Here is a 14,407-nt window from a genome sequence, read left to right on the forward strand (position 1 = left end):
TGTGTTCTGCCTCTTGAGTCAAGAGCTGAACATTAAAAGTTCACATTTGGAGCTCCCTGTTTGAAAGACAGCTCGGCCTGCTGTCTTTTTTCACATTCTGAAATGTGTATTCCGATTTAAATCGGTGGCTATGAAGGCGTCATGTGACTGCGACAATTTCAAATGAAAAATGTTAAAGAAAAATGCTATTTGCTTCACCAAGATGAACCTACATCAAATATCAAGGCCGTATTATGTTCTCTCTTTAATGTGTAAATGTTGATTTTTTTTTTTAATACTTTGTTTCTAGCCCGGAAGTAACACATTCTACTTCCGCCTACCTTGTCGGTCCATTCAGCAAAGATGGCGAGTGGAGGGGTGGCCGTGGCTTCGCTGTGGACCGAAGTGAACCGCTGTGGACAGAATGGCGATTACACCCGAGCTCTGAAGGCGCTTTCCAAGAGTAAGAGTCGATTCTTGGCAGGGCTGTCTTTAAAACCCGAGCCGCGGTCGCTGTTAGCGACATACTGTGCTGGGGATCATTGCTACTTATTAGCATGTTGCTAAGCTAAAACTGACAACTCTGTAAAGAGAGACACAGCTTTCCATTTTTTTGTGGTTTGATATCCTCAGTGTTTTAGTTTATGAAACAGACGAGGAAGATGTGTTATGTATCATGTTAGGTCACTATTGATTTAAATTTTCTCTCTAGATTTTGCACCGGTGTATTCTGACCAATGACGTGTCCCTGACCTACAGTTGAGCTAAGAGGAGTTGATTACCACTTCATCTCTCATATTTTGATTTCAAATCAAAATAGTCAGATCCGTAAAATCTAAAATAATAAATACGCATATTCAACATTGACATTTCGTTGTTTTGCATAAGTAGCAAAAAAACATGATACTGCATTGCATCCATTATATCTCGTAATAGTGAATAAAATAAAATAAAAAATAGTGCACTTATAATTATTAATCAGGTCTTCAGAATATTAGGATATTATGTTGTTGTGATGTAGTGTTCATAGCTGTGCATCCCTAGTTGTTTACAAACTAAAACTGGGTTGATTATTCAGATGTCATTTGATCATTTTCTTGCTTTTATTATTTATTCAATAACTTGTTTACCTTTCTCTGCCTCTGCTATAGTACTGCATGAGAACAGGGACGATGTGACGGCCCTTCACTGTAAGATTGTTTGCCTTGTTCAGAATGGGAGCTTCAAGGAGGCGCTGAACGTCATGAACACTCACACCAAAGTGCTTGGGAGGTAAACAACTACCAAAATATTAAATTGTTTATGTTTCACATGGGCTACAACTAACGATGGTTTTAGTATTCTGTTAATTTAAAAATTAATTGCCACATCTTGCAGATTTTTCATTTAAACACGTAAGCCCTTTTAATACAATATTAGAAATACAATAAAAGATGCAAATAAACATTTTATTAACTAAAATGGAATAAAAATGTGTTTTTTCCACACTTGATCTTTTGTAGCTCCAGTTAAAAAATACTTCAACATGAGAAACTCATCCCACTGTGCTTGACTTAACATCAGTACAGTGTAGGACTAATCTGTGGAACATATTTTCAATTAACTGATTAATAATTTGATAGCAAAAGGTACTTAATCTGAGATTCTTCTTATACATAATTTGAACCAGGTGAAGTTACAACAATGTCACTTGAGGAGCATAACATATTTACAGACGGGGGTTTTTATATCTTAAGAGCAAAATGTATATATTTTGTACAGTTTTGACTTAATTACTGCTCTGATTATGTAATTTCAGCAAATTAACTTTTTTGAGTCTGGGTGCTCCATTTAACGATAAATTAATTACTACATTAGTTGGCGATTATTTCAATAATCAATTCATAGCGATTAACAAAATTAATTGTTTTGTGATGCTTTAAAAAGTAAACATAATCACAAAAACCTTCAGTTTGTGGAACAAAACAAGAAACAATTTGATTAGAGTTTAAACTGAGATTTTGAAACTGTCTGAATCTGGGAAGTGTAATTGTCTCTTTTTTTTCTCTTTTTTTATATATTAGTGAGGTTGTATTTGAGAAGGCGTACTGTGAGTATCGGCTGAACAGAGTGGAAAGTGCACTGAAGACCATTGAAAATGCTCCTGACCAGACAGACAAGCTGAAGGAACTTTATGGTCAAGTGGTGAGACTGTTTAATGTTTCTACTGTTGTCTTTTCTTGGAGAAAATTGTACTTATTGTTGTTGTTCATGTAGTTTGTATTTCTTGTATGCATCATTTTTACATAATTACACCCACTAATGTCCTGGTATAACTTTCTACTAAATCTCAGTAATGGCGTCATGGAGACAGAGATTAAGCTTTTATTGTTCAGTGTAATGACTTTTCCTGGTACAATGTGGCTTCATTCTTCCTGTTCAGATGCTATTAGTGTGTCAGATGATCTGAACTCTTCTCTTTGTGTAGCTGTACAGACTGGAGCGCTACGATGAGTGCAAGACCATCTACACAGACCTAATCAGGAACTCTCAGGATGAGTACGAGGAGGAGAGGAAGACCAACCTGGCTGCCGTAGTGGCTGCGATGAGTCAGTGGGAGAAAGCGCCGATGGTAATGCTCAAACACACACAAAGATCACATTTCATCTTTTTCCCTCTTTTCACTACAAAACATGTAAAATTAACAATTATCTACAATTTTGATGAGTTCAGTATTTTAAAAAACTTTTTTTCATATTGGATCGATTCAGCTTTCTTTTCTCAGTTTATATTTTTATTTATGTTTTATTTTGTTTGTGACACAAGACAAAGCTACGAGAATGCTATATAAAGTGAATAATAGAGAACATACTTATTGTTTATTCAATAAAATATCTTGAAACTAAGAGATTTGGTTAAAGAGATTGTTGCCAATTCATTTACAGAAGTTCTTTGTCTTAAACTCAAGTAACAGAAATAATAGACGGAAGTATGATTTCAAAAATAAAACTGTGTGTACTACTTTAAAACAGTTGTGTATGGAGCGAAATTATGGAATAGTTTGAATGAGAAGTTGAAAAAATGCTCTAGTATGAGCCAATTCAAAACACTTTATAAGAAAAAATAATTAAGTCTTATACACTTTAGAGTCAACAATGAAGGGAATGATATACGGTCTGCAACTTATATTGTTAACTTAATGTGAAATTTTATTTTGTAAATATTGAGAAAGGGCTTATGCAAGATGTTTCTTCTTCCTGCTCACTCGAGCATAGTTAGTGTTGTAAGGTAGTAAAATGTAAATTACTGATGAAATTTGTAAAATTGAGTGAATAAACTCACTATTTGTTTTATAATCATTCATTTTTGAGAAAAGCTGAACACTAAACGTTCATCAATGGTCAGAACCGAATTAAACACCCAAAAATTCACAATAACTGAAATATTGTTGCTGACATCAGAACTTTAAGTTGCATGAGTGTGATTTTATTATTGTTGTTCTTTTGTAAAAACTGATCTAGAGTCAATCTTTATTTCCTTTGTAGGAGGATCTGGGTCTTTCCGAGTCGACGTATGAGCTCTGTTACAACACTGCCTGCGCTCTGATTGGTCAAGGACAGCTGACGGAGGCCTTCAACACACTACGGCAAGCAGAAGGTCAGCATGTTTATCATTACTCACCTAGTCGAACTTTTACGTTTCCATTCATCTTTAAATCAAGTGTTTGATATTAACAGGTTAATATTTTTCTGTTTTTGGCAGAACTTTGTAGAGTCTCATTGGCAGAGGATTCTGTAAGTCATTGCTTTTATTTTGTTTATAAAAAAAAAAAATCCCAGACTCTATCAATGGCTGTTGTTATCCTGTGAGTTTGTAAAGTTGCAGATTATTGAGAAAATAATAGGTGTGAGAAGATTATGAGAGCTGTTGCTCATTATTCTTGAAGAGTTTGTTATTATACTAAAAGTACATGAGAGGGCATATCATGTATTGTAAATTTATAATGTTTGTTTTTGCAAATATATAAAGTATTTTTCAGATAATTGCACACAGAATCTATTTGCTCAAATAAAAGATTTCCAGGCTTTAATTTCTTATTGGAGAATTTTACCCAATTAATTCCTTTCAGTACAGATCATGTGATGAAACATTTGCTTTAGATATATAAATTGATCAAAATAAAAGCAAATGTCAATCATTTGCCATTTGCTTGGAAATGCAATGGAAACATTATTATTAGAAATCAATTGTCAATGTGGACAATTTTTAAATGAGATCTTTGCTTCAACCAGCTTTATTCCTTAATTCCTCTTATTAATCTATTGTTTGGTGTAATTTTAAATCAGATTCCTCCAAGGAAGCTCATTCACTTATATATTTTATTACATTGAAGTTTTGTATTTATTCCACAATCACAAAATAAATTGCACACAAAGATTTGTTTTATCAAACTATGAATTGATTGTATGCAAAATGTTTCACATCCAACAGGACAGAAATAAATAAAATAACATTAAGCTTTTTTTTTGTTTTTACAGGTTTTTAGAATGTGAAATGCAAGTTTAAACTGGAAATTAATAAATTAGACCTCTCTATAATCATTTTACACCCTCAAAATGTTATAACTGTTATAACTGAAACTTTTTGAGCTAACTTTGAAACCTTTGTTCTGTTTAATAACTGTACAATCAAGACTATTACAATATTTGGATTATTTATAAAATTTTGAATTCATTTGGTCATTCGCTTTTGAGGCATTTGACTTAAAACCAGCTATTGTTTTTGTGGTGTTTAGATCATTTAGTTTGCCACCAGACAGCTATCATTTGTCTGTCTGTTTCAGGACGTAACTGAGGAAGACATTGAGTCGGAGCTGGCGGTCATCCATTCTCAGATGGCGTACATCATGCAGCTGCAGGGCCGAACAGATGAGGCTTTGCAACTCTACAACCAGGTCATCAAGCTCAAGTGAGTCCAGACTTTGCACAAGATGTGTTACGGAAATGATAATAGTGTTAAAAATATTTAACTTGGGATGCAAACAATTAATTGACTTACGAGTGTTGATTAATGGTTTATTTGATTAAAATTAGTTCCAAACAATTAGACCTTATTTCGGTGTTGTAGTTTGGCCGCCATCCAGCAGAGGGCGCCGCTGGTCATCCTTAAGCGGCTAACCCTAACCCAGAAACAAGATGGCATCTGCACCAGAATGGGGAAGAGAAACGGAGTCCGGTGTGGGTTTAAAAACTCACTTTATGCGGTTCTGTTTAGAAATATAAAAGCTCAACAAGCTAATTAAGTTTTATCCTAATGGCTCTCTTTCAGCCGACATGAATCAGCAACTTGTCAATAAAAATGACTAATATGAAGATGAGGATGTGATAAAATAAAAGCTGAGGGTTTAGCGGAGAAAATTTGTATCATGATGGAAAAAACATGATTTTGATGGAGCAAAGTTTTAAAATTCCTTCAAGAGCTACAGACGGTACTCCTGTGTGAATATCTGTATGTTCAAGAAGAATTAAGTGTTTCATGCTTTATTCTTTTAATCTTTTGTTTTTCTATTCAGCATCCTGAGAGGTTCCTGTTTTGTTATATCTTTAATGTGTGATAAACAGAATGTTCTGCTTTTTCAGTATTTAACACAGCTGATACAAAATAATGTCAAAAGAAAATGCTTTTTGTTTTTAACTCCACATATTATAAAAACAATTAGCCCTTTATGTAATGAAAATGCAGATTTTTAAGAACATAGCCACTTCAGATCAGCTCATTTTAAACACAGTATTTCTCGTTTTAGGGTTAGGGCTAGAATGGCTAACAAATTGAATGACTGATCCAAGGTAATCTGATCTGGTTCCAGGCCTTCTGACGTCGGGCTTCTGGCTGTGACTGCCAACAACATCATCACAATCAATAAGGTAGGGCAAGAGCTAGCCCTCCTAAAGTGAAACCTCCTCAACTAAAAACGCCTGATGATAATGCCCTTTCTCTTCTTTTAGGATCAAAACGTGTTTGACTCTAAGAAAAAAGTGAAGCTGACAAACGCAGAAGGTGTGGAATACAAACTGGCAAAGAAGCAGCTGCAGGCCATCGAGTTCAACAAAGCGCTGCTGGCCATGTACACTAATCAGGTGAGAAAAATGCTCTGATTTCATCCACTTCTTCTGCATTTTATGGATCTGTTGTAATCCGGTTTGGCTTTGTGGTCTGGATGCAAACAGGCCGACCAGTGCAGGAAACTCTCGTCCAGTCTTCAGTCTCAGAACCCGGGTCACCCTCGACCCGTCCTCATCCAGGCGGCTCAGCTGTGCAGGGAGAAGCAGCACAGCAAGGCGGTGGAGCTCCTGCAGGTGAGCATCCTGATTCACTTCCGTCACGTCTGGATGAAATGCTGCATCATTAAATGCTGCAACATTCAGATCAATAGTAGGCCTGAAACGATTAATGGTGATGAATCAGTTATTGAAATAATTGTAAACTAATTTAGTATATAGACTCAAAAAAGGGAGTTTGCTGAAAAAACACCATCAGAGCAGAAATTAAGTCAAAACAAGATAAAATATATATTTTTTACATCTAAGATAATGAGAAAAACATCTTTGTTTGTAAATATGTTCAACCCAGAACTCCTCAAATGGAAATTTTAGCTTCATCCCCTTCGAATTCTGTAAAAATCTCCTATTTAATACTTAATCAGTTTCTCCGAAAAGTCAGATTACTGATAAATATACTGTTTATTTACACAGAGACGATGTACAATATTTCATTAACTTTTTAAAAAGAGACATGCATGGTACCAGATTTTGGCATAAAAATGCTAATTTCCACCTGTTGTCTCTGGATGGGTTGATGCAACAAAGTATCATTTAACAGATCAATAGTTGATGAAAATCCTGTATAATACTTAATTGCATAATTGTCTGATAATTCATTATTCAGATCCCACTAAAACCAAGAAACTACAAACAGACAATTCCTAAAACTACTTTTTTTTTTGCCTTCATTAATAATGAGTATAAATCGTATTTATTTTTGCCAAATGTGGAAATCATTTAAAACGATGTCATAATCTCACGTGGAAACATTAAGATGACTGTAATTATTTTTCTACTGTTCTTGGAAATATCTGCTTGTGTTTGAGGATCAATGATTTAAACCTTTTTTGTTTGTTTTTGTTTTTGCAGCAATTCTCAGAACAAAACCCAGAAAGTGCATCTGGCATTAAACTAACAATGGCACAACTGTATTTAGTACAAGGTACTGACCCACTCCAGACAAAATTTCCTTTTATTTTACATTTATGTGTTAAACATAGGTATGGTAGTCATTCAGCTTTAATGTGTTTAACTCATAGCAAGAAGACAAACCGCAAAAATCAACCCGTTTTTAATGTTTTTACTGTTCAGGTCACGTTACAAAAGCCTGTGACGTCCTCCGATCCATTGAAGAGTTCAAGCACAAAGCAGGAATGGTGAGAATATTAAATATTTACTCTTTTTGGGACTGCTAGATTATTAAGGGTTTCTGTAAAATCAGAGTAATCTGGTAGTTTTGTATTTCACTTGAAATGTGTTTATTGTTGTAGGTTTCAGCTCTGGTAACCATGTACTCCCATGAAGAGGATATCGACAGCGCTATCGACGTTTTCAAGCAAGCTATAGAGTATTATCAAGCTGAACAGGTTAGTAGGTTTGTTAGCTTTGTTTCCTTAATGTTGCCTCGGAAACACAATCTTACAAAGTATTTTTGTCTAGTTTCTAATACAGATACACTAGTACACTTGAAGTGGGAAAAATTTACATTTCAGCAACATATAGGAGCTTGTTTTAAGTAATTAATAATTCCTTAATATTGATTAAAAAGTATGATAAGAAGACATATCCCTCATGTTGTTGGTGGAAAAATTTCCCAGTGGAACTAATACTTTTTTTAATCAAAACACTGTTAAGTATGAACAGTAGAAGTACCACTAATAATGATGTCTTTAGTATTTATAAAACATTTATTCCATAAAATTGTAATTTATTCAATGTAAAAAAAAATTAAAGGTTGGATTTCTGTCCAGTTTTCAGTGTAATTTTATGTCTGTGATATAAAATGAAATTGTTTAAGGCTTTTCCATAGCTTTTCTATTTCTTTATTTTTTTCCCTTAATATCCCAGTTGTTTCTCTGTGTTACCACTATACTTTTTATATTTATTGAGATATATGTATTTATAATTATTTTATTCAATTATTTAACTTGCCTTCGAGAGTTTCTGTTTTTTAAATTTCACAATGCTTTCCTTCGTGCCCAATGTAATAAAATAAATTCTGATTCTGATCCGATATCGTTGAAGGAGGCTGTAGATATTTGATGTCAGGATCATGTTTGAGTTGGTTTACGGTAAAGTGGTTTTATAAAAGTCTCAGCAGACTTTCTTCTTCTTCTTCACAGCCCGGATCTGCTGCACATCTGGCTCTGGTGCGAGAAGCTGCTAACTTCAAACTGAAGCATGGACGTAAAAAAGAAGCCATCAGCGACCTGGAGCAACTGTGGAAGTGAGTCCTGCAGAAACGCTTCCAGATTTTCTTCCAGATGTAAGTTTTTTACAGCAGCAAAACTTACATTTTCTTCTTTTCAACACAGACAAAACACAAACGACGTTCACACGCTGGCACAACTGATCTCTGCTTATTCTCTGGTGGACACGGATAAAGCCAAATCGTATCCTTTGAAAGTTATTTCACTCATGTTTACTTGATGTTGTAAACAAAAATCTAGCATTCTTGGGTTTTTGCTGCTTAAAATCATTTTTACTGTTTTTTCTGACAAGAATATTTTTTTTAGCTGTAGAGTAGTATAATGAAACAAGTTATTAAAACATTTGAATGATGATTATAGATGATGATTATCCTTGAAATTAAACTCGCCGTTTTCAAGTTTTGGAAAGTGCTTGGTTTCTGGATAAAGTCCTTGAAAGTGCTTGATATTTAAACTGCACAGTTTTGCAATTGAAAGCCCAAATTTGGAAAACGCTAACAGTTTAAACCAGATATTTTTTTAACTGTTAAAAAATATCAGTTATTTTTTTTAACTCTTATTAAAAATAAAATAACTGTGTGTTGATTCACAGTTGAGTAACTTTTTTGAGAAAATTTACTTTTACTGTGCTGTACTTTTTACTTGAGTAATTTTATTATGAAGTATTTCTACTTTTACTTGAGGAAAATTTCTGGATTTTCTACCCACTGAGTGAAAAACAAACATGTTTTAACTAAAGATTCACTCAGACACACACCTGCAGTTTTTGTTAAAGTTTCATAAGTTTTTATTGAAAGAAACTGATTTAAAAATTTTACTTTCGCCTGATTTTATTTTTTGTTACTTATATGAATTATTGACATTTTTGTCAATAATTTCCTCTTAACTTTACATTCTAGATCATCTGATGATGTAATTTTTAAGTAATAGATGAATGATAATTTAACCAATTACCCAGTACTTGACCAGACCTTTTACCTATTACCAATTATGTTTTTACTCTTAAGTAATTTCTCGAATGGATGCTTTTCACCTTTATGTGAGTAAAAATATGTTGAAGTAATGCTACTGTTGAGTAGATTTTTTGGGAACTCTGCCCACCTCTGATTATATTGAATTGAAACTGTCTTTTTTTTTAGTTCATTTGTATTGTTTTTATTTCAAGTGTGGTGCTGGAAAAATTTTAAAACGTCCCTGAAAAGTGCTTGAATTTTACTGGTTGCAGGTCAAACAAGCTGAAGGGTTTTGTTGAGGTTTGCAGTGAGGCACTGCAGCACAGGTTTGTTGAGCGTCTTTAACATTTGTCTCCAGTCTGAGCAAACACCTGCCGTCTGCAGACACCATGTCCTTCAACGTGGACGTGGACGAACTGGAGAACTCTCACGGCGCCACTTATGTCAGGAAAAAAGCCGGCAAAGTGGTCGGAGAAAACCTTCCCAAGGAAATTGGGTAAAGTTTTTACATCAAAGAGTAATGCTTGATTTGTAATAATCAGTAAATACTGATCATTTATTTTTCTTTCAGCCAAGGTGAAGTCAAAAAGAAGAGAAAAAAGAAGAAAGGTATGCCGATGTTCATATTTCCTACTTCTTTTGAAGACAGAACCGATTCCACGTCATTTCTTCTTCGTTTTTTTAAGGTAAACTTCCTAAAAATTGCGATCCCAAAGCGACGCCGGACCTGGAGAGGTGGCTTCCAATGAAGGAGCGCTCCTACTACAGAGGCAAGAAGAAGGGGAAGAAGAAGGAGGCGATAGGAAAAGGCACACAGGGAGCAACGGCAGCAGCTTCAGCCGAGTTGTGAGTGAATGAACCTGCATACGGTTTTATAAAACATCAAAACAGAAACAGAACTGCTGGAGGTTCTGCCTGCTGTTTAGTCCTTTTATAATGTAGATCTGGTCTGAGTCTTCTTACACTAAATAAGAAATTAGCATTAAATAAAACATTTCAGGTAACTTATTCTAGAAGTTCCCCAGGCCTTAAAAAATTATATAAACAAATTTGAAAATATTTTTACTTTTACCCCTCCAGTCCGCATGTTCAGTATCTTTTTGATTTGCTTTGTTTTGGAACATTTAATGGCTTTTGGTCCTTTTTATTAAAAAGGTTACCTAAAACAGAACTAATCTGAGGTGCTGAACCTTAGATTACAGTGCAAAGCCACCAATCCTGTTGTCAGAATGCCATCTGGAGGTCAGACCTTTCAGTCTGTGTGACCTCTGTCTGACTACAGTGCGGTTCTTTTTTTCTTTCCAGTGACGCCAGTAAAACCGCCACTAGCCCCCCGACGTCTCCCAGACCCGGGTCGGCGACCGGCTCATCCACAGTCCCCAGCGGCGTCGTCCCTCCACGACAGCAGAAGCCTTCATCTGGAGCCACACGCAAAAAGGCACCACAGAAGAAGAAGAAGGGCGGCAAAGGAGGCTGGTAGTGTTGTTTGTGAACAACAGAGAGACGTCTGGAGGTTTTCATTTCAAGTTATTTAGTTATCCCCCCACGCCCCTCTTTTCTGGTAATTTATCCAGATGTGCAACCAAAACTTGCTCTTTGCTCTCCTGCAGCTGTATCTTATTTTGATGATAGATGATGAAATTACAGTGAGTAATTAAAGGACACTCAATAAAAATGCTTTTTATTGTTTGGAAACAGTGTTTATGCTTTTGTTTAGCTCAGAACAAGAAAACTACAAACACAGCTGAACTGTATATTTGCATCGACTGCAAAGAATGGTATTTTTCTAACCCTGTAAGAAAGATGAACTGTATTTTACAGCTTCAGAAAAAGTCAGAATGGACCTTTACTGTCACTTTGATAACCTTAAAATTGTCTTTGCTGTTTTTTTTGTTGTTTTTTTTTACTATTACTAAGAGCCATTTTATGACCTGCGCTGTCTGGAAGCTCAAAGAACGATTTATTTCCACACAATAAGTTGTGGTTTTTATTTCACTGTTATCCTTAGGGATTTCACACACACCCACACACAATTTGTTTCTTCATATATCTCTTCAATTTTAGTCTGCTGCAGGGAAGCATGTTTTTTTTTTTAAGTGTTGCAGTGGATAATAACTTATGATTCACTTGCATGCTAAAATACGACTATTTTGGCCCAACAGGCGTCCATTTTGTTAAGTCTTAATAAATCTCTGAACAACGAGTCTGTTTGCTTTTGTTTTAAACATTTTTGTTTTCCATATTTTTAAAAAACCATGAAAAAAGGTTTTTAAAAATCACTTTAAAAAGTGAAACTAAATTTATTTTACATAGTGAAATACTTTTATGACTATGGCTTACAAAGAATGGAAACCCTGAACTCTGTCTCGGAATGTACATATTACATAAAATTGATTTTAAATCACTTTCACTTCTCAATAGTAGATTCACTTCAATTTTTAGGATACGTGTGTATGATTTGTACTTAAAATTATATATATTTAAAGTTGCATAGTGGCTTTATTCCAAATCCAAATGTCTTATCCTGGGTTCCAATTATTCGTTTAAATCCAAGAATTTGTTTTGAAAACTGTACAATATCTTGTGGCCCAAATTCTTTTCGACAATGATCTAAAGTAATTTTCTATTTTAAATTTTTCTGTTAGGAATTTATGTCACTCCAATGAATATTGTCTACCTTAAGGAACTAGATCAGAGAAAATGTTTTTATAGTTGTGTTTTATAATTGTTGACTCTCCCAAAGGGCACACATATTCAATTCATTTCAAAAGTAAGATTCGAGCACTTCAATGGCTATCTTAATAATTAATACAAATATTTAACTACAAGCAAGAGTGATCTGATGGAAATCATAGTAACTTGTGCTTTAATTAAAATCAGATAACTGCAACTGGGAGCTGAGTTTGACGTCAGACCGAGGTGGTCGTTTTAAGATGTCCGAATTTCAACATGGCGATGCCTATAAGCATTTTGTGCAATACATAATTTTAAGCTTTATTTTCCATAAGCAAACCAATTTTAACTTGTTCAGTCAGTTTAAAGTATCATACGTCTTATAAAATACACACCTTGGAACCGTTGATGCGAGTAGCGGCCATATTGAAGCGGGAAGTCCACCTTACTGTGGGTCATATGAATTGCTCCCAGTTTCCCAGTGGAAAATATGACTTAGAACGGCGTTGATGTTTCCCAGTTCCGACTACAACTGGAACGCATAATTAGTGGGTATGAAACGGAAGTAAAAGGTAACAAAATAGTTATTTTAGCCACTAGAGGGCAGTGTTGTTCGATAATTAGTCACTAATAAGAAACACCTGTCTTAAAGCAGGTAACTGCTTTGACGTTTGCCGTGGAGTTTCTCTGGACACTATGCCATCTTCCTACACGGATTTCTTCCACGAACCGCTGACTGAGGACGTGGAGGAGCTGCTGTCCCGCTTCCAGAGCACGGACTCGGTCAGGTATGGCGCTTTCTCGGCCATCTGGAGGGAAATGAAGTTTTCTGACATCTTCCTCGGTATCACCAACAACTCTGAAATGAAGAGGTTCTGCCGGGTCGCTCTGGCCACAGCTGTGAAGTACTTCTTACCTCCCCACAGCTACCATATCCGGGTGGGAGGTTTGTATCTGATGTTCGCCTTCTATCACACGCAGCCGGCCTCCACACCCGTCCGCATCAGGCTAGCGCTGAAGGACTGGCGCTATATTCAGAGGTTTCTCACGGAGTCTAAGGACGCAGAGCACCATGATGTTCTTTACATCTATCACAAGCTTGCTGCGACCAAAGTTTTCCACTACACAGCTATGCCGCATTTTCTGACCTTCCAGAAGCAGAAAGCAAAACCGGAAGTTCAATGCAAGGAGTTCCTAAGCAAGGCGTCGTCACTTCAGGAGCTCCAATCGACAGAGATCTTGGAAGAAATGGCCGACATCCAGAGCCACTATGAGAAGCTGAAGGAGGCCACGCAAGTCCGTGTTCATGTCAATATGACTCATCCGGACTTCAATTCCCGCCTAAAACAGTGTATGAATGAGTTCTTCTCATGGCAGCAGCAGAGGGTTTTACCCAAAGAGAAGAATGTTGGAGGTGAAGTCTATGATCCGGAGGAAGATTGCAGCAGCAGAGCCAGACTTCTCTCCTCTATCAAGCAGAAGAGCTACAGCAATGTCCACACGACATCCAAATCCCGGAGACACAGAGAGGTGGAGAAGGCGGAGTCCTCCAGCTCAGATGGGGAGCAGGTCCAGAAACCTCCAAGAAGGAAGACGCATACCTCTCTGCGGGCCCGGACCTGGAAGAACCTGGGGAAGACAGACGAGAAAAGCAACACCAAGATCTGGCTGCTGAGCACCCCTGAGCAGCGGCATGGAGTTCCTCTGAGGAAGATGAGCCAGGCTGCAGCATACACAGAGTACAAAGTGATGAAGGAAGCGGGATAACCCTGAACTCTAAAAAGGTTCTGTTAGTTTTCAAGGAAGTACTTTAAGAAGTTCGTAGCACTTTGAATTTTTTTCTTTGTTTTTTGGCTAAAGGCTATTAAGAATTGTTGATGAAACGTTGATGAGTTAAAGGCTTTTTGTTTGTTATAAGCAAATAAAACAAGGTTAATAAAGTTGCAAAAAATATGTGATAAAAGTTGTTTATTTACTCTTCAATTGAGCAAAATTGGCTGCAAGAAAAATTGATCAATGAGGAAAATAATTGTAAGTCAACTTTAAACATTTAAGAACTTGATGGCTAGATGTTAAGCTCAAAAATTCTGAGGCACAGCATTATGAAGCTTACCTGGAATTTTAAAACATTTGCACACAACATAATGCAAATTCTTGAATATATCACAATATTGAATTTATGCTAATACTCATGTTTTTTTTAACAGCAGAAGTGTATCAAAGGATTTATAACAAGCTCATGCACTGTTTCAACATAATTGAAATCAGGAACAGCAGCGACCCCCGCTGGTCA

At 36.0% G+C, this 14,407-nt stretch overlaps 2 protein-coding genes across 2 annotated transcripts; both read left to right on the forward strand.

Moving 5' to 3' along the window:
- The first annotated feature begins 295 nt into the window (after window positions 1-295).
- srp72 (signal recognition particle 72) lies at window positions 296-11,644 on the forward strand. Its single transcript, XM_028009357.1, has 19 exons — window positions 296-442; window positions 1,131-1,251; window positions 2,043-2,163; window positions 2,447-2,590; window positions 3,504-3,615; window positions 3,721-3,752; window positions 4,802-4,926; window positions 5,825-5,882; window positions 5,964-6,095; window positions 6,186-6,314; window positions 7,149-7,221; window positions 7,371-7,435; window positions 7,550-7,645; window positions 8,402-8,505; window positions 8,594-8,671; window positions 9,800-9,937; window positions 10,013-10,050; window positions 10,128-10,287; window positions 10,747-11,644. Exons 1-19 carry the CDS (start codon window positions 343-345, stop codon window positions 10,919-10,921), a joined length of 2,001 nt encoding a protein of 666 aa, XP_027865158.1. The 5' UTR covers window positions 296-342; the 3' UTR covers window positions 10,922-11,644.
- A 1,084-nt stretch (window positions 11,645-12,728) lies between these two features.
- LOC114139677 (snRNA-activating protein complex subunit 1-like) lies at window positions 12,729-14,069 on the forward strand. Its single transcript, XM_028009725.1, has one exon. It carries the CDS (start codon window positions 12,811-12,813, stop codon window positions 13,879-13,881), a length of 1,071 nt encoding a protein of 356 aa, XP_027865526.1. The 5' UTR covers window positions 12,729-12,810; the 3' UTR covers window positions 13,882-14,069.
- Window positions 14,070-14,407: the final 338 nt, after the last annotated feature.

This window comes from Xiphophorus couchianus, chromosome 23, assembly GCF_001444195.1.
Source record: "Xiphophorus couchianus chromosome 23, X_couchianus-1.0, whole genome shotgun sequence".
NCBI lineage: Eukaryota > Metazoa > Chordata > Actinopteri > Cyprinodontiformes > Poeciliidae > Xiphophorus > Xiphophorus couchianus.